The following is a 21,558-nucleotide window of genomic DNA, read 5'->3' as shown; positions in this document are numbered from 1 at the left end:
GCTGATATAATTATGACTTCGATTTTCTTCATTTGTGATAAATGCGTGGATTAAAAGTTATCGATTTTGTTGTTTCATTGGAAAATTTGATGGATGAGAATTATTATAATTGTTCAAAAAAAAAATTTATTCATTATAAATATTTTAATAAATTTTAATCTAAAAAAGTTTGAGAAAAGTTTGTTTTTATCATTTTATTTATTCAAAAAAAATTAACTATCTAACTTTCTTAAACTGTGACTTGTTTTGATGTTCATGTTGCTATGGTAAAATTTTTCGTATACATAAAAAAACATGTCTAAAATAAATATATCCATTATCTTAATATTATCATGTAGATCTTATAATATAAAATTTATATTTCATCCAAAAAATCTTCCAAGTTAATCTCCCCATCATTTCTGTCAAGGTCGGGGTAATGAGATATTACAGTAGTACCTCTAATGATCCATAATTATTTTACAAATTTTGAATCATTGAATATCCTTGTAATAGCATGAAATAATCGAAATGAGATACCACACCTACGAATACAAAACCAAACAAAACCAAACAGCCGAAGTAACCAACGAATATGATCGAGTGACAGCTCAAACAAATTCTTCTGAACCTAGAAGACAAATTCCACCAAGAACATGAAGAGATTCAACAAAATCACAAGCTTATATACCCGAAGAAGCATTTGGAAAGGAAAAAAATTTAATAAAAAGAGAATCAAGAACTGAAGAAGACAAGCAGCAACTCCGTTTATATAATTCCCTCCATATCTGCATTTGGAAACAAGTTCAAATATGTTATCAGATTGATTCACACAACTCCTTCATTCTATAGCCTTCGTTCATCAGGAAGATAACAGATTATACCTCATGCTTTCTATCTATGGAAGGATAAAAGATCATCTCCATGAAGGGTCCCAAATTCAGTTGCATGTGGTTCTGTTCCAAATGAGGACACAGTTTTGCGATTTTATCTTCTCGAATCAGGATTAACATCCAGCTGAGATGGGGATGATGATGTCCGATTGTGAAATCTTCCTGCATGGGAAGCTAAGTACTCGAGTGCCATGACAATGTCGCCGATAAGGGGGCGGAAACTTGCTTGTTCCTGGAGGCACATTGAAGTAATTGCAACGGCATGGTGCAGGCTCCGGACCGAGAATCGTCCTTCGAGTAGAGGGTCCACCATCTCGACGAACTTCCTCCGATCCTTCAGATATTGTCGTGACTGTAAATATAACACGAGTAAGCGGTGTTATGTCCACAAGAATTGAGATAGAATTATGCCAGAATAGGCAGAATTTTTGTGCCCATTATATTATAGACAGTGAATGCAAACTCACCCACACCACCAGATTTTGCTCTCCTGGCTTCCTGGTGCAGTCAATAGCCTTGCGTCCAGTGATGAGCTCCAATAGAACAACACCGAAGCTGTAGATATCAGATTTTAGAGTCAGTTTGCCACTCATGGCGTACTCGGGGGCACAATATCCATAGGTTCCCATTACTCGAGTTGAAACATGAGTGTTGTCACCAACAGGTCCAAGTTTCGCAAGTCCAAAATCAGACAGTTTCACATTGAAGTCGTTGTCCAAAAGTATGTTCGAAGATTTAAGGTCACGGTAGATTACGGGGGGATTTGCTTTGCAGTGAAGATATTCAAGGCCATGAGCTGCACCAACAGCAATCCTCAGACGTTTGCTCCAACTCAGAGGCTCTTGACCGGGCTCTAGATCTGATACCAAAATGGAACATATACATTAGTAACATACCTATGGCTAAGCAAGACACGGCATCCCTGAGAAATGGTCTAAAGCCATTTTAATTAACTTCAAACTGATTTGATGACACCGCACATTCATAACCAAGCTATAACTTCGATATTCATTTGTCTCCATAGATATAAAACATGTTTAACTTCCCAAAAACCAGCGAACCACAACTTAAATGACTCTGGAGGAAATTTAAATGAAAAATATATCATAGATTACCAAATAGATGATTTTCCAGGCTACCCATTGGCATGTATTCATAAACCAGGAGCCTCTGATCGCCATCAGCACAATACCCAATCAAATTCACGAGGTTTGAATGGTGCAGCAAGCTTAACATAAGAACCTCCACAATGAATTCTTGATTCCCTTGAAGGCCATCGAGGTTAAGTTGCTTCACTGCAACAATCTGACCATAATTCCAAAAAAAAAATAATGAGCACAGTTTGCAGTATAATCGACAGTGCCGCAATGTAAAGAGAAAATTTCTCTCAACAACTTCCAAGAATTGATTTATCATTCATTATATACTATACAAATTCAGAATCAGAAGAAAAGGAGAGCTTGCCATGCTAGATTCTAGGCGGCCTTTATATACGCTTCCAAAACCACCTTCACCAATCAAGTTCGCTTCCCTGAAATTTTGAGTGGCCGCGGCAAGTTCCTTAAAGGCGAAGCTTCTCGCCACACTGCCTGTTGGCTCATTGCTCTCCTTGCCTTTAGGCGTCATCCTAGAGTTTCCCTTCTTCCCTTTCTCTGAAGAAGTCGCCAGAACCATAACGGAAGAAAAAAGACTCAAAGAAGATCATTATAAACGACAGTGTCACCAAAGGCAAATCGAAATTTTGTTTGAAGAGGGCAGAGAAGGGGGTCCCCGGATTAATTCAATGAATTTGTGGGACGAAACTTGTATTTTCAAAAAATTACGCAAATCGTATTTCTTTCCATTTGATGAGTATCGAGATGCCAAATTCAAATTTTAAATGTTGTAACTATCATCATATACGTATCATAATAAACATTTGTCTTTCCTTTCCCATGAAATGTTTTTCCAAAGCATTCACTAGAGATGAAACAAACATAAATGTACATGTAAAAAACGAACTCATTGCATGAAAGCAATAGAGGCATAGAAATTCAGAACGAAAAAAGATTGAGAAAACAAATAAACAAAAAAAATACCAGAAGCATCATTGGATCTTGGAGCCATATCTGCATCATAATCCCTCACATCCTTTGTTCGAAGGCTCATGCAAGAAAAGCAACTCATCTCTTTCCCCACCAATCTCTCCTCCTCCTTATAAATTCTCTACTCTCACAAAGTTTGAGTCTTTCAAACTAAATAAAGAATATCAGCATACAGACAGTTTCACCTCAATTATCCCAAATCAAACTCCACAGTCCATATTGATCGACCAAATTAAGAAGCCATCAACACAAAGAAAAAATTAAGAAAAAACAGGGAAAAAATATACAATATTATTCAAGAGAGAGAATTATTAAATGCTCCCACCCCTTTCACAGAATTCAAGAAACGCAAATCCAGATGAACGATTACTTTAACATAGATTCCACCCCTCAAATTTCAAAACAAACGACGGTTAACATTCCAACACAAAACCCACCTTACCCCAAGAAAATACGATAATACGCTACCACAAAAGATCGCAACTTTTGAGGTAAAAATACTCCAAACTGCGACATCAACAAAATATTATGAAAAACCCATGATTTTTCAGTTCATGGGTCTTCTAAGAAAACCGAAAACAAGACTTTTTCCTTTTTTCCCCTATATTTAGCTCAATATTTCATTACATCCACCCATCCCACCCCCTCTTTTAGAGCTCACCTTAACGGTAATAATGCCATCCCTTGTCTTTATTTTCTCCGAGTCAAGAAATGAGAGACGGTTCAGAGGGAACAGTCGGCAGGTCGTACACATCAGCATCAGCATCAGCATCAGCATCTACAGGTGGCCTTTCTTACCGAGCTTCCAGCGCGGCAGATCCTCTGTTACTGAGGCGACACTTGGATCCTACTGATTGGCAGACATTATTTCCTATCAAAACGCAAGTAAAATATTTTGATTCACCAGTTATTTGGAGCATTTTGTGGGCCATTTTGAAAAATTCAAAGTGATTGTTGCGGGTCGCTCTCTTCCACAGCTAGCATTTAAACGCTTTGGCGAGGACTGAGAATGGATTTATCCTCAAGTTAGTTGGCTTCAGACTAATCAATGACATGTGCCATTGATGTGACAATCCGTGAGGATTTAATGGTGTGGAGGCCATTTTACGATGACAGTAATTTAATATAAATTCAATGAAATTTGATTTTCCTAAAAAAAGTGGACAGAAGAGAGTAGATGATATATATATATATATATAAATTATATCCCGCAAAATTAACATGAAGTTTCGTGTTAAGAAAAAGATTAAGAACTTTAAGGTACTATCATGTATGTATATAATTTTTAAAATGCAACTCTTGGCTATCAATGTCAAATAATAATATGAAATACCAAATCGGAGCGGAATCAATAGCACGCATCATGCAATGTAACAAGAGTTTCTTTTAACTAATTGTCACACATTTGGGATGTGATATGAGAACGATATTGACGTGTAATATGAATGATAAAAAAAAATATTAGGTATGAAATGTGATTAATTATATGGTGTTTGTTGAATGAGTGTTTGAGTGTCGTTTGAGCAATGTCTTAAAATATAATTCACGTAATTTAAGATTTTTATTGGAAAAAAAATTCACATGATCATGGCTGTATTAATAAGCTTATATTTTATGAATAGGTCTTTTGTGAGACGGTCTCACGAATCTTTATCTGTGAGACGGGTCAACCCTACAGATATTCACAATAAAAAGTAATATTTTTAGCATAAAAAGTAGTACTTTTCATGGATGATCCAAATAAGATATTTGTCTCACAAAATACGACCCGTGAGACCGTCTCACATAAGTTTTTGCTATATTTTATTTGTGTGACTAAAAATGTTGATTAAGATTAAGATAATTATTGTGAGAACTCATGTAAGGCAGTAGCTAATATTCAAATCAATCACATTCTAAATATTTCGAGTTTTATATTTTAAAATATTAAATTTTATTAAATTGAGTTAAATGTGTGAATGGGTGCAATAATTTCTCAAATCTGATAGAAAAATCGAAATGTGGCGTTGAGTTATTGAACGATTTAAAAGATTTAAATTGTATCATAACTATTAGCTATAGTATTTGGTAAAACGGCAAACTCTCGACCCTGTAAATTATATCAGACTTGAGGTCACGAATTCGATTTTCATTTATTGCAAGGAGTACAATTATTGATAAAGAAATTGTTGACTGCAAGCAATCGAAACGTAAAGCTTGAATTGTTATAAAATTTATAAGATTTGAGTTGCACTGATACCACAAAATTATAATTTTTGGTTGAACTACAAATATTCTGGCGCAATAATGAGAGAATTAAATTTAGTTGATTGTGTATGACATATTAGTAAAAATATCGAATGAAAATGGAACAGTTTTTCGAATTAATTAATAATATGAGGGTATAATTGAAGGAGCAAAATTATATAATATAATTTAAGAAAGTGTATGGAGTAATGGAAATGATAGGATTTTGGAATTAATACATGCGTTAATTAAATATATATATTTTTAATTAATTAAAAGATTATTTGTCGTGGCTTCTTAATATAAAATATTCTTTAGGTTGAAAAATAATATTTAAAATGTGTGTGTTGAATATTTGAATGTTGAATATTTGAATGTTGAAAATAAGAGTTGTAAATATTGAAAATTAGTGTGTGATGATGTAGGTAATGATGAATTTATTTTTGGATTATTTGTAAAGATTTTCTATAAATAGATATCTCATTTGTAAAGAAAATCACAATTGAGTTGAGAGAAAAATATTATAAAGTGTGTAGTTTGATAATTTTGATAGTTTGAGATTTTTAATTTTTACCATAAATTTTTACTTTTTCACAACACGTTATCAGCACGAAGCTCTAAAAGTCATCCATACTTTTCCAAGCTCCAAACAGAAGAAAAAGATAACAAAAGTAATAATATTTATTTTAATGTTATTTATTTATTGTGTATATATTTAATATATAATATAATTTTATTCAGAAATAATAAAAATAAATTTTTCAAAAACTTGTTATAAATCCTGGGAGGATGTTAAGACGACATCCCACACTCCCGGTAAGGGATACGACAAGTATAAAAGCCTATAAGGTTTTTAAACAAAATAACTCGTGACACCGCATTATAATAATGTGATATGATATACATAATTATTTAAACATGACTAATATTGTATACATCATATTATTACCATAAAATTATACAAATGCATACATTTATTTTTTGTACACCAACGGTCATAAACAGTAACAAAACGGCTAGTTTTTGCCCTATAAATATGATATCACAAACACATTCAATCACTCCAACTTTCACTTCTTCTCTAAAAATTATTCTTCATCAAATTTTCGAAGAAAAAGAAGATGGCTTTCTCAAGGATATTTTTAATTATTTTGGTTATCATACTCACGAGTCTTGTATTTATTGGAGAATATCCTCCTCGTGTGTTTTTTTTATTTTTACAAATGCTTGTACTTGTTGTTTATCCATTATTTTATATTGCAATATTCATTAACTAATAAAATGCATCGTAATTTTTTTTAGTACCACCATGTCAAACTTGACAAAGCTCGAATTCATTGCTCTTGATATTACATGGAAAAATTATATGTCATGGACTCTCGATGTAGAAATGCATCTCGAGTCATTGGGTCTAAGTGAGACCATAAAAGAAAATGGCATATCGACATCACAAGAAAAGACAAAAGCCATGATATTTTTGCGTCGACATCTCGACGATGGATTGAAATGTGAATATCTAATTGAAAAAGATCTCATTGCTCTGTGGAAGTGATTAAAAGAAAGATTCGAACATATAAGAGAAGTTATACTTCCGACCGCCAGGGATGAATGGAATACGTTGAGATTCCAAGATTTTAAAAGAGTCAGTGATTACAACTCAGCGATGTATAGAATAATCTCGCAATTGACATTTTGTGGGCATTAGATTACTGAAATGGAAATGCTTGAAAAAACATTTTCCACTTTTCACACATCGAATATAACTCTACAACAACAATATAGAGTGCGTGGATTTTCAAGATTTTCTGAACTTATCGCCTGTCTCCTGGTGGCGGAAAAGAATAATGAGCTGTTAATGAGAAATCATCAGGCACGACCCACTGGTTCAACGACATTTCCTGAAGTAAATGTCGTAAGCAAAAATGAATTTAAATTTGGAAACCAAAATCAAAGTTATAGACAAGATTTTGGTCGAGGACGAAATCGAGGTTGTGGTCGTGGACGTGGACGTGGAAGTGGTCGTGGACGCGGCCGTGGTTTTGAAAATAATCGAGATAGTTACTTTCATAACTCATATCAAAAGTGTGTTCCAAACCATCCACAGAAAAGGCATCATGAAAATATGAGTGTTAATGAGAATCACTTAAAAAGATTTGAAAGTTCTTGTTTTAGATGTGGTACTCCAGGACATTGGTCTCGTATTTGTCGAGCCCCTGAGCACATTTGTAAACTTTATAAAGAATCAATAAAGGGGAAAGAAAAGGAGACTAACTTCACTGAACAGAGTGAGCCTTTGAGTGATTCAACTCATTTTGATGCGGGAGATTTTTTGATTGATTTCTCAGACAATGATCAATTTGCTGGTGGAATAAATATGTAAAATATTTTATGTATCCGTCTGATAATGTTTATCGCGTGCTATATTTTTTACATATGTATTGTATTGTATTTTAATTTTATAAATATATTATCAGTAATTTTATTTCATTGCATATTTTTTTTGAAGTTCAAACATGGAAAATGCTATGAACAAAGCTGAAGTTTGCATACCCGATAGTGATACAACGCACACTATCCTCCGAGATAAAAGATATTTCTTGGAACTAAAACCAACAAAAACAATGGTGAATACAATATCAGGTCCTGTAGACTTGATTAAAGGATGTGGTAAAGCACAATTTTGTTATCCTAATGGTACAAATTTTTTTATCAATGATGCTTTGTATTCACCACAATCAAAAAGAAATTTGTTGAGTTTTAATGATATATATTCCCATGGATATGATACTCAAACAATGAATTAAGGGAGTGAGAAATATATGTGTCTTACCACATACAAATCAGGAAAGAAATATGTAGTTGAAAAACTACCAATGCTACTTACTGGATTGCATTATACATATATAAGTCCAATTGAATCAAACATGGTAGTTGATAATTCTTCAATACTGATCAATTGTCATGATCGATTAGGACATCCTGGTTTAACAATGATGCGAAGAATTATAGAAAATACACATGGTCATCCACTGAAAGACCAAAAGATCTTTCAGAATAATAAGTTTCAATGTAAAACATGTTCTCTTGGAAAACTTATTATAAGACCATCACCAGTCAAAATCCAAACTGAATCGCCAATATTCTTGAACGTATTTAGGGTGATATTTGTGGACCAATTCATCCACCATGTGGATCATTCAGACACTTTATGGTATTGATTGATGCCTCCAGCAGATGGTCACATGTATCTTTATTGTCAACTCGAAATATTGCATTTGCAAGATTACTTGCTCAAATAATAAAATTGAGGAATCAATTTCTCGATTATACAATCAAGAAAATTAGACTTGATAATGCTGGTGAATTTACTTCCCAGACTTTCAATGATTATTGTATGTCTATGAGAATCATTGTTGAGCATCATGTTGCTCATGTACATACACAGAATGGATTGGCTGAATCATTGATTAAACGTCTGCAAATGATTGCTAGACCAATGATTATGAAAACAAAGCTCCCTATTTCTATATGGGGACAATGCAATTTTACATGCTGCTTCATTAATTTGCATCAGACCAAGTGCATATCATAAATACTCCCCATTGCAGCTTGCATTTGGTAAAGAACCAGATATTTCTCATCTGAGAATTTTTGAATGTATGGTGTATGTGCCTATTGCACCACCGAAACGAAAGAAAATGGGACCTCAAAGAAAGATTGAAATTTATATCGGTTATGATAGTCCATCAATCATTCGATATCTTGAACCTCAGACAGGCGACGTGTTCACATCACGTTTTGCTGATTGTCATTTTAATGAGGAAAATCTTCCCAATGTTAGGGGGAGAACAGAAACATACCGAAAAGAAAATTACATGGTATGTATCATCATTGTTACATCTGGATCCAAGAACAAAAAAATGTGAAAAAAGATGTACATCAAATTGTGCACTTGCAAAGAATATCAAATCAAATACCAAATACATTTACAGACACAAAAATGGTAACTAAATCATATATACATGCTGCAAATGCCCCTGCTCGAATTGAAATTCCGAATAAACAAATTGAAGATACTCATGATGTCATTAAACGCCTGAAGCGTGGAAGCCAAGTCGATTCCAAGGATAAAAATCCTCGAAAAAAAAATTCATAGAGAAACACGATGATCACAAAAGAGAAAATGATGTTCCTGAAAAAACACATAATAATCACAAAATAGAGAATGATGTTCCTGAAGAAACACATGATAATCACAAAATAGAGAATGATATTCCTGAAGAAACACATGATTATGAAAATGTTCTGTCAGAAACACAAACTGACGAGAATCATGAAATATCTATCAATTACATTAATACTGGAAAAATATGGAACCGAAAAGATATAGAAGAAATTGATGATATATTTTCTTATAATGTGGCAATCGACATCATAAATGATAATGAAGATCATGAACCAAAATCTTTTGGTGAATGTAAAAATCGGCAGAATTGGATAAAATGGAAAGATGTCATCCAGGTTGAATTGGATTCACTAAATAAACGTAATGTTTTTGGACCTATAGTCCTTACACCTGAAGATGTAAAACCTGTTGGATACAAATGGGTTTTTATTCGAAAGCGAAATGAGAAAAATGAAATTGTAAGATATAAAGCTCGACTTGTTGCACAAGGTTTTTCTCAAAGGCCTGGAATTGATTATGAAGAAACGTATTCTCCCGTGATGGATGCAATTACGTTTCGATATTTGATTAGCTTGGCGGATATTTGAAAATTTAGAAATGCGTCTTATGGATGTTGTTACAGCTTACTTATATGGATAACTTGATAGTAATATATATATGAAAATTCCTGGAGGATTTAAGATGCCCGAAGCACAAAATTCAAAACCCAGAGAATGTTATTCTGTGAAATTACAAAGATCATTCTATGGGTTAAAGCAATCCGGCCGAATGTGGTATAATCGGCTAAGTGATCACTTGATGAAAAATGGATATGTAAATAATTCAATATGCCCTTGTGTTTTCATTAAGAAAACAACGTCTAGATGCGTAATTATTGCTGTATATGTTGATGATTTAAACATCATTGGAACGAATAAGGAAATTCAAGAAGTTGTGTCATACTTGAAGGAAGAATTTGAAATGAAGGATCTTGGAAAAACCAAGTATTGTTTGGGCTTACAAATTGAACAAAAAGAATGTGAAATATTTGTTCACGAGACAAATTATACAGAAAAGATACTTAAACGTTTTAATATGGATAAATCAAATCCTTTAAATACTCCAATGGTTGTTAGATCATTAAATATAGAAAAAGATTCATTCTGTCCATGTGAAGATGATGAAGATATTCTTGGTCCAGAAGTACCATATCTAAGTGCTATCGGTGCCCTTATGTATCTTACAAATTGTACAAGGTCCCGATATATCTTTTGCAGTAAATTTATTGGCAAGATTTAGCACATATCCAACAAAGAGACACTGGAACGGAATTAAACATATATTCTGTTATCTACGAGGAACGACAGACTTGGGACTTTTGTATTCAAAAGATGCTAATCCAAGTATAATTGGTTATGCCCATGCTGGATACTTATCTGATCCACACAAGGCACGTTCCCAAACTGGATATGTATTTACTCGTGGAAGCACTGCAATTTCTTGGCGTTCACAGAAACAAACGCTCGTAATAACTTCATCAAATCATGCCGAGATTATTGCACTACATAAAGCAAGTCGTGAATATGTGTGGTTAAAATCAATGACTCAACATATCCAAATCTCATGCGGATTATCATTTGACGAGAAGCCTGTGATACTATATGAAGATAATGTTGCATGTGTTGGTCAAATGAAAGAAGGATACATAAAAAGCGACATAACTAAACATATTCCTCCTAAGTTCTTCGCATTCACCAAGGAGCTTGATAAGAATAAATATATTGATGTTCGTCACATTCAATCAAGTGAAAACTCATCAGATTTCTTCACAAAGGCACTTCCTACGACAATATTCAGAAAGCACATATATAATATTGAGATGCGCAATCTACGAAATTTGTGAATAATTATTCGTGTCAACATGAGGGGAGAGTTTACGTGACTGCACTCTTTTTCCCTTACTATGATTTTTATCCCAATGGGTTTTTCCTAGTAAGGTTTTTAACGAGGCAGTATAAAAACACGTAATGAAGACAATCATTATGATCATCATCACAAGGGGGAGTGTTGAAAAATAATATTTAAAATGTGTGTATTGAATATTTGAATGTTGAATATTTGAATGTTAAATATTTGAATGTTGAAAATAAGAGTTGTAAATATTGAAAATTAGTGTGTGATGATGTATGTAATGATGAATTTATTTTTGGATTATTTGTAAAGATTTTCTATAAATAGATCTCTCATTTGTGAAGAAAATCACAATTGAGTTGAGAGAAAAATATTATAAAGTGTGTAGTTTGATAATTTTGAGAGTTTGAGATTTTTACTTTTTACCATAAATTTTTACTTTATCACAACACTTTATGTTTTTTTTTTCAAAAGATATCGACAACTTAACAAGATTTTTCAGCAACGTTTGTCAACTAGACATTAATGTATATCCTTTTAATTTTTTTGAAATTTATCACAATTATGAACCACCCCAAATAAATGTAAAAATTAACTACTCATTTTACTTTTTTACATATTAACATATTAATCCCTCCATTTAAAAAATTAATAAAAAATGTTACAATTCAAAAAACCTCTATAACATTCCAAATCTAGCATTATTAATATTATTTATACAAATTATATTTTTAAAATTTTTTATAATTATTTTTTTGAGAATTTTTCATAATTTTTATATTAAATAGAAATTTTTAGTATTCGATAAATTTGATTACACCTTAGCTATTTTTATTCATGTGATAATATTCTCAATTAAAATTATATATATAACCATTTCATATTTTAAAATTAAAATTTACTAAAATAAAATTAATTAAGTTGCATATTAAATTTGATAGTAATTATAAATCAAAATTTTCAAATATTAAAAATTTATATTTTATCTAAATAATTATGATCAAATTATATATGTAATCAAATTAAAATGATAGAAAAAACCATTAGATTTTTGTATTTTAAATTAAAATAAAATATTGTATGAATAAAAACAATTAAAGTGAAACATCTAAAGAATAATTTTGAAAGTATTAAAATTTACTGTTTATATAAGTAATATTAATAAAAGAGTATATTTTGAATGTTTTAAAGTTTTTGGATTACATATATTTTTTATGTAAATCAAATTTATCAAATAATAAAAATGCGAAAACTTCTCAAGAAAAAAATTATGAAAACATTAGAAATTTAAATTTGTATAAATATTAATAATAAAACGGTAAATTTGGAATATATAGAGAATTTTGAATTATAAAAAAACTTATTTCTTTTTTTAATAGAGAGGGTAATATGATTGTATATATAAAAATGTTAAAGGGATATTTGTCCTCTTCATATTTATTTGGAGCTTGTTGTAATTGTGATAAACTTCAAGGAAGGTCAATGTATTTAACCCTTGTATTAAAAATATGTGGGTTGAATTGACAATTTCTCAACCTGTTAAAATGATTGGACATAGTACTACCATGTATTGTAGGTCAGCTCACCTCAATTTACCACATTACACATAAAATTGACTAGATCCATCGAGTCAACCCGCCGTATCACCAAGAAATAGATAGTCGAATTGATAAATTAACCCACAAAAATGACAAACCAGCCTGACTCACCACTGGTCTGTTTTAACATTTCAAGTTCCTCTAACTATACATATGGAAAAATGTCTTCTCTGTGCATATTGAACTCTTCATTGATGATTATAAACAATTTAGAAAACAAAACATACAAAATATTAATAAAACTAACAATATAGAAAATGAAAATTATAGAAAGACTATTCAGTACCAGCAACAGAAAATATTTTTGACAGGAAACAAATTGTCTATCACCAAAAGAGCATGGTACAGTTTGGTCACAAAACACAAGGAAATCAACTCTGATAAAACAGAATCTTCACTTGATTTTGTTGGATCAAACGATGATGTCTCGGTATCAAAGTTTCCCATGATTAATACACTAAATATTCTTTCGTTTCAACTAAAAAATTTTTTATACATTATCTGTACATCTGTCCCCTAAACTACATCAATCTGCAGCTCGAAATAGAAAATCTAAATCTAGTTCCAAATGTCAAGATTCCTTCAAAAATGAAAAATCAATAGCATTCAAAGCTGTAATGCCAAGTCTGGCTGCTGCTTTGGGGAACCAATTTGTAAACTAGAACTAGGAGAAACAGCTGGAACTCTTAAATTCAGGTCCGGAGGAACTGAAAGATTGCGCCACTGTTGCATTGGCAATTCCTGCCAAGATGGTTTATCAGAATTCCAAGTTTCAGTTTCTGCACGTAATTCGGGGATTTTACCTTGTTCTTTGGGATATCCAGTCGGTAGAGTACCCCAACTCTCTGGTAAATTAGCCTCCACATTTTCAGGAATGGTTTCAACCATTTGAGGAAGGAATGAGACCCCTGCAGCAGATAAATGGTATCCATGCATACCAGAAAAGCCGTTTCTTTGAGGATGATAAACAGGTTTCTGTTGAGCCGGAAATTGCACTCTCCGAGAAGAAGCATCACCACCCTGAACAGATGGTTCATTTCGGCTGTTCAGTTTCCGAACAGCCTCTGCGATTCCTTTAGAGGCAAATGCAGAATTTAAGTCGGAAGTCGAGGGTGTTGCAGGTTTTCTTGAGCCACCATCAGTATTATTCGACGGTCTCCAATTCTCAGATGAAAAAAGCGATGGGTGTGAAGGTGCTTCACCAACCCAACCAGGGCCATATTGTACCCCATCAGGTAACACAGATTCGATTTTTTTAGAGGCAATTTTCCAGGCTACAGGCCCAAGATTCGCAGAATACCTAGCAAGACTTCTTGCATAAGCAAGGGGGTCATGAAGACCGACCTGTAAGTTCAAAACAGATGTTACTGGAAAACATCCCGGCAGTTGTCCAAATATTTAATTACAGAATTTTTGAACCAGAATGTGGGGATAGTAAGCTCGTCAGAAAATTACCAAAACAACAATTAATAAGTGAAATTCAGAAAATTATTTAGTCCAACTCATCCCAAATTCCGTGACATTAAATTCGGTAAAGAATAATTTCAAAAATCAAGAGTGTGTCCTTCCCACTCGTGAGAAACAAAACAAAACAAAAAAAAACTCTCCGGGCCAATTTAAATATTTAAAAGTCTTCCACCCTTTAAAAAGACTAAATATCAACGATGTGATACCACTAATTTAATACATCATGCAACATAATACAGTATGTATAGTTAAAAATGTCTCATTCAAAAAATAAATCAAATGTCGGCCACCGCCTTATTTATTGCATTTTGCCAAAAACAAAACCAATTACAGCCATGATAATTTCAAGTTTGTCCATATGCGTACCGGCACCAAGCGCTTCACATCTCCAATAGAAGACGACAAAACAAGTGGTTCGTTGCCATAAGACAAGGGATGAAATTGCCCGTAAGTATCTCGCCTATTCTCATCCACAATGAAATGTTTCTTTCCATACTTCATGTCAGCCGTTAAAATGGATGCTGTGAATAGGAAAAGAGAAGGGCAAGGTCAAAACAAAATACACCAAATGTGTTGGTCCTTGATAATCAATACCATTTATACAAACCAACCTGGAAATTCACCATTCCAATCAGTTGACAATTCATAGCAGTTTTCACCATTTCTCAACCGAAGGGTCGAGATGAAAGGGTCAATGGAACGATAAATATATGATGGAGGTGCTTTTCTTAGGTTGTATGAATTAGATCCAGTTGCTTTACCTTCTCCACTAGCAAGAGTTGCACCTGAAGAAATCTCAGGACCAACACGATCTATTGGAGATGTTTCAACAGTTTTCTTCGGGTTCTTTCCTGGGGGTCTACCCTCTTCGCACAACCTTGGGCTGTGGTCGACCATCATCACCCTCATGCCTGAGATTTTCAAAGTCTCTCATAGCAAGATCTTGGATAGATCGTGCCTAGCATGACAAATTATTCAGATAAAGAGCTGCATGCCATGAACAGAGAGAATCAAAGTATGTGAGGATTCACAAACCTGCCGATAATAGATGCTGTCTGGAGGGTTGTATGTCATGGCATTTGAACTTATCAAAAGCACATCTGTCCTGGAATCACAAGTGAGAAAAATTCATGCTTATATCAGTGTTTGCTCTATTTTTAAAAAAACACCACTATTAGCATACTAGGGCAAAATCCTGAAGGAAAAAAGACATTAATGAAGAGGAAAAATCTTTGAACAATTCCTTAAGTTTATCGGCGAAGAACTGAAGCAAATGATCACAGGAAAGATATGACATAAAAAATGCTCGTCTTGTTAACATTTTTTTAGTTCTGAGTGATGAGTGACACTTTATAAACAAGTAAGTTCAGGATATCATCCACGAAGAACTGCAAGTAATTTTCTTTTTGTTATAGCTTGTGTGGCAAACGAACTTAATATATATTTTACAAAATTAATGGTCGCCAAACAGGCATGCTTTTTCTGTGTTCAAGTCCAATGCAGAATACATAAGTACTCCAGCTTCTTCGACTAAATATTTCATGAAAAATAGATGTCATCTAACTTAAGAATAGTACTTAGACCTGAACCACCTTCAGATTTTTTGTTTAAGTCTTAACAGATGATTCAAACCATAATACCCACAGAATGACTAAAGAAGCCCAAAGCTCAATGCAAAATACTGCCTTAGGCTATCTCTTCAACCCGTTACCAAGCAATATAGGGAAGAGGTTACTGTCTTGAGTAAAAATAGTCCGGGATATATATAAACATCATAGTAATACCCTTACAGGAAAAGAAGGAGACATATGAGATGTTAACTAAGTGCACAGGCATCAGTGGAAAATCTCAACACCTTCCCCCATTTCACAAACTTGAAAACCACCAGAACAGAGTAATAATCATCTATCAAAAAGAAAACCGATAATTAGATCAGGAAGCCAACCTCCAGTTCTTCCAAGCTTTTATAAGCTCCGCTATCAAGTTTCTTGTTCACAGTCCCAAAATCCATAGGCTGCTTTATCATCTCATGGTAGTCGGGTAGCTGCAACAAAATTCAGTAGGCATTAGCGGCACATAATATAGGATGACATGTCATCAGTAAAGAAAATGTCAGCACCTCATCGGGATCCACATGCTCTGAGAATGCCCCACGAGTGTCCTTCCTACATTACAATCATCCAATAAAGACGACACTGAGAAACGAGAACTGGAATACCCAAAATGGAATAGTACGATATTGACAAATATAAATAATAAATATCTAAAAAAGAATAATAACACAAAAAACATACTTTTGAAGCCTCTGAAGAATAAAGACCAACAACTTTTTGTCTGGCAAAGGTGTTACGGAAACAGACTCCAACGGCCATCCTGTCCCCATAAAATTAGATGAAATCATCACAATCACATCAAAAAATAAAATCCCAATTCTCCGTGCTTAATATTTAGACTTTAGAAGAATGTTTTAAATTCCAAAATAAAGAAGGGCAACGAAAAGAACCATTTGGATTGTCGGTCGCTTTCACAAACTTTTTTTCCTGCAAAAATTAACGGAACCATCGTTATTTTGATCACACTAGACATGAACGTAAATTAGGCAATTTTTTTAATAGAAATCATTGAGAATAAATAAGAGGCAGAGTGAATAAAGGCAGTAAATACACACACAGTCAATGTAACAGCAGCATCAGCAAGTACAAAAAAAAATCCTCCACGTATTTATCAACGTAAGGACAAATCTGAAGTTTTTTTTTTATCAAGAATGATGAGTATATAATAATTAATTCAGTTGAAGGATGGTCTACATAAAATAAAGTTCAACTAGATTAAATACAAGTAATATCTATTATACATAGAGGAAAAAAATGAATAAACCCATATACAAAAGAATTAAAAAAACAAGAAAATAATATAGAAACAAGAAAGAGTGGAAATAATTCATGAAATCCCAAACAAGAAAGAGTTGAAATAATTCATGAAATCCCAGATGTCATTAAAAGAAAATAAAAGCAAAAAAAAAAAATTAAGTTGAGCAAAAGCAAAGATAAATTTGACTGGTCAAAATAAATAGTATTTCTATTGCAGATCTTTGGAAGTCAGTGTAGCCACCACCCGAATAAATCCTTAAAAGAAACGTCAACAATTTCTTTCGCGCGAAATCCCAAAAGTCCCTTCAAATCCCACCCACTAGTTCAAAAAACAAACGATTTTATTCTGCATTCCAAATCCCACCTACTAGTTCAAAAAACAAACGATTTTATTCTGCATTCCAAATCCCAAAAATAGAAAATTTATTAATTATAAAAAAGTATCAACGGTTGAGAAACTGATGAAGAAAATTTTGAACTGTTGGAGTAGATAAAATAAAAAAAACATCTAAGCTTCCAATTACTCACCAAAACAAGAGGAGTTTTAAAGAAAAATCTCAGAAAACCCAAATCGAAATCAAAATCAACTACCACAAATTTTCCATGAAATCCAAATTTACTCACCTGGTCAGAAACGGCAACGGTAGATCCGCCATCAACGGCATTGATCCTGCGTTTCTGACCATTTCCCTCTGGCTCCTCCGATTCCGGGTCTGAATCAGAACCTGGCCCCGACCCAGAGCCGGATCCTGAATCGCACTCAGTAGAATCCAGTTGGTTTTTCCGCCCAATCTTGTCACCAGATTGAGGCAACCGAACGACAAGCTTCACCTTTTTCTCCTTCCTCTCATCATCTTCGTCTGATTCATCAAAATTACTAAAATTAGGGTTATGGCGCGTGGAACGACGGCTGTGTGCGGGGGCGGAGTCTTGAATAATGGGTTTTGGAGGGGAAGAGAGATGAGGGGTTTTGCAGGGGCGGCCCCCCTTCTTCTTCCTACGCTTCACCTCCATTGCTGCTGCTGCTGCCGCTGCCGCCGCCGCCGCCGCCTTGACTTACCCGTTGCTTTCGCCTTGGGGACTGGGTACTTCCTTTTTCGTACGATTTTTATTTATTTATTTTGTTGAGAAATTATAAAACGTGAGAGTTTCGTACGTGAGAACGGAAACGACGAGCACTGGTTCTCAGCTCTATGTGGGGTCTCTCGCAGGCTCCACGCCTTCCCTATTAGCATTCTGTAAATCGCGTTTTAAGTTCAAACACGCTTAATCATATCTTGTTTAAGCTTAAATACGTTTAACCTTGAAGTTGACGTGGACTCTTATCATTAATATTCTCAAATAATAATAACTTGTAAATAAGTTTGATCATTGTTTTTAGTTTCAACCTCAATTCATGATACGAAGTTTACGTTTTTTTTTATGATAAAGTTTTTAAAAATATATAAATATCAACTAAAAAAAATCATGAATGTTTTTTAAGACTTGAAAATTTATTAATTTAATTTTAAATTTATGGTATTTCTATCGTTTGACCTCTTGTTTGACTAAAAATAATTAAAATTATAATAAGCTTAAATTTATATTAAACATGCCTAATCTTGAAAAGTTTGAAACTTAATATGATTCCTTGCACTTTTCAAATTGCATGTATTACTTTATAGTCCATATATATGATTTTTGAGGTTATATTATATCACCATGATACAACCTAACATTTTACCTCTTTTATCTGTGAGCATATTTATTTTAGACGAATCAATTCGATCCATATTTAAAATAAAAATAGTATTTTTAATATAATATATAATATTTTTTCTTAAATAGAGTCTCGCGTGAGTTTTTGTGTTTATCTATTTAATATTTTGTATGATAATAAAACTTGTTTGTTTGATATTGATAATATGAGGTTTAGTTTTATTGATTTTTGTATTAATTGTACATTTTTATGAATAAAAACCAAATTAGTTTTGATGTATTGTCCACCGACTGTGTTTATTTCTGTTTCCATCAATGAAGTGTCACACATCTATTAAATATGTTTCATCGCATTCAATAATGAGTGACACTTTATTGATGAACACGATAGATGAACACCATATCAAAACTCTTTATATATGTTCTTTTGGAAATTAAATTAAACCGAGTAAATATTAATTGCACAAAATCTATTATAAAAAAAGTCTTTCTTTTTTAAGCAAACGAGAAGTCTAATTATACACACATTGATCCAATTAACATGCCCACAAAGATAGGACCATATTGAATATTTGATGGCAAACTTTTTAAAAATTATAAAATTGCATAAAATTTTCTCTTTTACTTTTTTTTATTAGAATTATATTAGACCCCACTCTTGACACGTCGATGGTTCATTCCCTCCCCATAAACCACCGCTAGGAGTAAATTGTTAATTAATTAACAATTAACGAGTAATTAAATATAGATGTTATGTATCCATCATTGAATTAGTGCAGTCTGATCACTTAGTAGCTGCCAATTTCTGATGAATTTAAACATAATTAACTCTGTTATTTGTCTATTCGACATCTCTTTTACTTATCACCCGTTGTTATGGAAAAAATGGGATCGGTAGGGTAGATACACAATGAACAATGATTCATGTTAAGGATAATTTAACTTATAACTATGTTTGAATTGAGTTCGGATATTATGTCGTGCTTGGATCCATGAATTTTAAATTCTTCAATTTGTTTGGATTGAAAAAATTCAAAGCTGCATTTGGAGATAAAGATTTCAAATTCATGATAACAAGTTAATTAGTTTGTTGGGTAAAACCCACGTGAAAATGATTTTCAAATCCTAATGAATTATATTTAAATCATTGTGATGGATTCCAACTTTATTTTTTGTGCAAGCTTTTCTCAAATTTTTCCCTCAACACAATCCGTAAATCTTTCAGATCAATAATAATCTATCATCTTCTTCTCATTTAAAATCATCTACAAACAAATAATTTTCACCAAAGATCGCTATCGATCATATTATTTTTCTCTAGTTTTTAAAAACTCTATTGAATTTATTTTTACAATTTATGGACTTGTATCATGTGTGCAACAATTACTAGTAAAATAATACGAGTATAGTAAATAAGTCACGTTTTCATAACTCTTGGATTGAGATAATTAAGAAACGATAACTTCAGTATTAAATCTTGATTATTTAATTTACATCCATTTTAAAAATAACTTTTTTATTGTATAAATCTACAATAAAGTTTGTTTGCACAAAATACACATAGATAAACTATCATTGCACACTCTATGATCAACAATTTAGTATCATGCATTAATATTTACAATTGAAATAGTTTAAAGAGAATTAATTAGTTCTCTTCCATTTACCATAACAAATAGGCTTAAATAATCCTTCCCCGGTGAATCAAGATTATTACAATGTCAGAAGAAGAGAAAATGTACATTGCTTTGTTCATGTGGCAGTGAAGGGGCTGATCGTTTCTGCACCAGAATGTGGAAGCCAGCTTTTATTAAATTTATTCAGACTTACCTTGAATTATATTATTAAAAATTCGTGATTTAATTACACTCAGACTATATATAAGACATTAGAGTGTAATTTATTTTTATTTAGCCTCGTGAAGTTGAATAAAATTCTCGGCGCCATTGTATTTATGTAAAAAACAAACACAAAAACTCTTGTGAGATTGATTTACGGTTCAATTCTGTGAGACGGGTCTCCGATCTAATCCGACCCTATGCATGAAAAAGTAATATTTTTTTATGTTAAAAGTAATGTTTTTTAATGTAAATATGAACTGGGTCGACTCATTTAACATAGATTCATGATATTATCTCACAAAATACTTACTCAAACAAATAGTCAGGAATTGTTATTCGGTACGGTTGTATTAGCATATTTTATTTTCTTTTCCGGGATCAAATACTTCCTTAGGTTTTTTAAACATATTTTTAGTCATTTTCAGTTATATTCTTGATTCTTTCCCATTTTTGTTGTACACTGATATCGATTAAATAATTTTCAAATTTTGTAGTGTCTTTACAATATATAGATTATTATTTTTTAATCTATTGTCATATTTTTTGTTTTAAGAAGCTTGTGAGTCATTCTATTCATAAAAAAATTTCAAGAAAAATAATAAAATAAGGAAATAATTGCAATTAAATTTTTTTTCCTAATATATATGAATCTCGAGAAAGAAAAAAGAACAAGATTACATAAAAATGTTACTGAAAACCAATTTATGTGAATGAATAATCAAGTATTTAACATGCGTTTTTTTTTTGTCAAATATTCTTTTGACTTGAAAATAGGCTTGTAAAACCAATGAGAGATATGATAGGTTCATAAACAAGCTTTTTGTAA

General features: G+C 32.5%; 2 protein-coding genes and 1 pseudogene across 3 annotated transcripts; all 3 read right to left on the bottom strand.

Annotated features, from left to right (window-relative positions):
• Positions 1–435: 435 nt before the first annotated feature.
• On the bottom strand, positions 436–3,881 carry LOC142555655 (putative serine/threonine-protein kinase PBL21). Of its 2 annotated transcripts, none has more exons than XM_075666669.1 (7): positions 3,618–3,881; positions 2,951–3,106; positions 2,337–2,524; positions 1,988–2,177; positions 1,340–1,731; positions 864–1,224; positions 436–767 (listed from the first exon to the last, which is right to left on the bottom strand). In XM_075666669.1, the coding sequence occupies exons 2-6, from the start codon at positions 3,036–3,038 to the stop codon at positions 967–969; spliced, it is 1,116 nt and encodes a 371-aa protein (XP_075522784.1). In that variant the 5' UTR covers positions 3,039–3,106; positions 3,618–3,881; the 3' UTR covers positions 436–767; positions 864–966. The 2 variants fall into 2 exon arrangements, with proteins under 2 accessions (XP_075522784.1, XP_075522775.1); XM_075666660.1 differs by lacking the exon at positions 3,618–3,881 and adding an exon at positions 3,399–3,611.
• A 9,261-nt stretch (positions 3,882–13,142) lies between these two features.
• On the bottom strand, positions 13,143–16,131 carry LOC142515009 (uncharacterized; annotated as a pseudogene).
• A 91-nt stretch (positions 16,132–16,222) lies between these two features.
• Positions 16,223–18,400, bottom strand: LOC142555638 (uncharacterized). Its single transcript, XM_075666627.1, has 5 exons — positions 17,818–18,400; positions 16,827–16,863; positions 16,618–16,696; positions 16,443–16,488; positions 16,223–16,367 (listed from the first exon to the last, which is right to left on the bottom strand). Exons 1-5 carry the CDS (start codon positions 18,205–18,207, stop codon positions 16,251–16,253), a joined length of 669 nt encoding a protein of 222 aa, XP_075522742.1. The 5' UTR covers positions 18,208–18,400; the 3' UTR covers positions 16,223–16,250.
• Between the last annotated feature and the right edge of the window lie 3,158 nt (positions 18,401–21,558).

This window comes from Primulina tabacum, chromosome 1 (genome assembly GCF_025594145.1).
Source record: "Primulina tabacum isolate GXHZ01 chromosome 1, ASM2559414v2, whole genome shotgun sequence".
NCBI classification, from domain to species: domain Eukaryota; kingdom Viridiplantae; phylum Streptophyta; class Magnoliopsida; order Lamiales; family Gesneriaceae; genus Primulina; species Primulina tabacum.
Note: the sequence above shows the minus strand (reverse complement) of the source record. Positions and strands in the feature narration are given on the sequence as shown.

Bases quoted from the DNA above. Each gene is read 5' to 3' on its own strand.
- LOC142555655 (XM_075666669.1), bottom strand. From the start codon at position 3,038: ATGAGTTGCTTTTCTTGCATGAGCCTTCGAACAAAGGATGTGAGGGAT. The intron at 2,178-2,336 runs GCAAGCTCTCCT...AATTATGGTCAG, and splicing joins GCCGCCTAGAATCTAGCATG to ATTGTTGCAGTGAAGCAACT. The intron at 1,225-1,339 runs GTGAGTTTGCAT...TTATATTTACAG, and splicing joins AGCAAAATCTGGTGGTGTGG to TCACGACAATATCTGAAGGA.
- LOC142555638 (XM_075666627.1), bottom strand. From the start codon at position 18,207: ATGGAGGTGAAGCGTAGGAAGAAGAAGGGGGGCCGCCCCTGCAAAACC. The intron at 16,864-17,817 runs GTGAGTAAATTT...TAATTTTTGCAG, and splicing joins CCGTTGCCGTTTCTGACCAG to GAAAAAAAGTTTGTGAAAGC. The intron at 16,368-16,442 runs GTGCTGACATTT...ATTTTGTTGCAG, and splicing joins AGCATGTGGATCCCGATGAG to CTACCCGACTACCATGAGAT.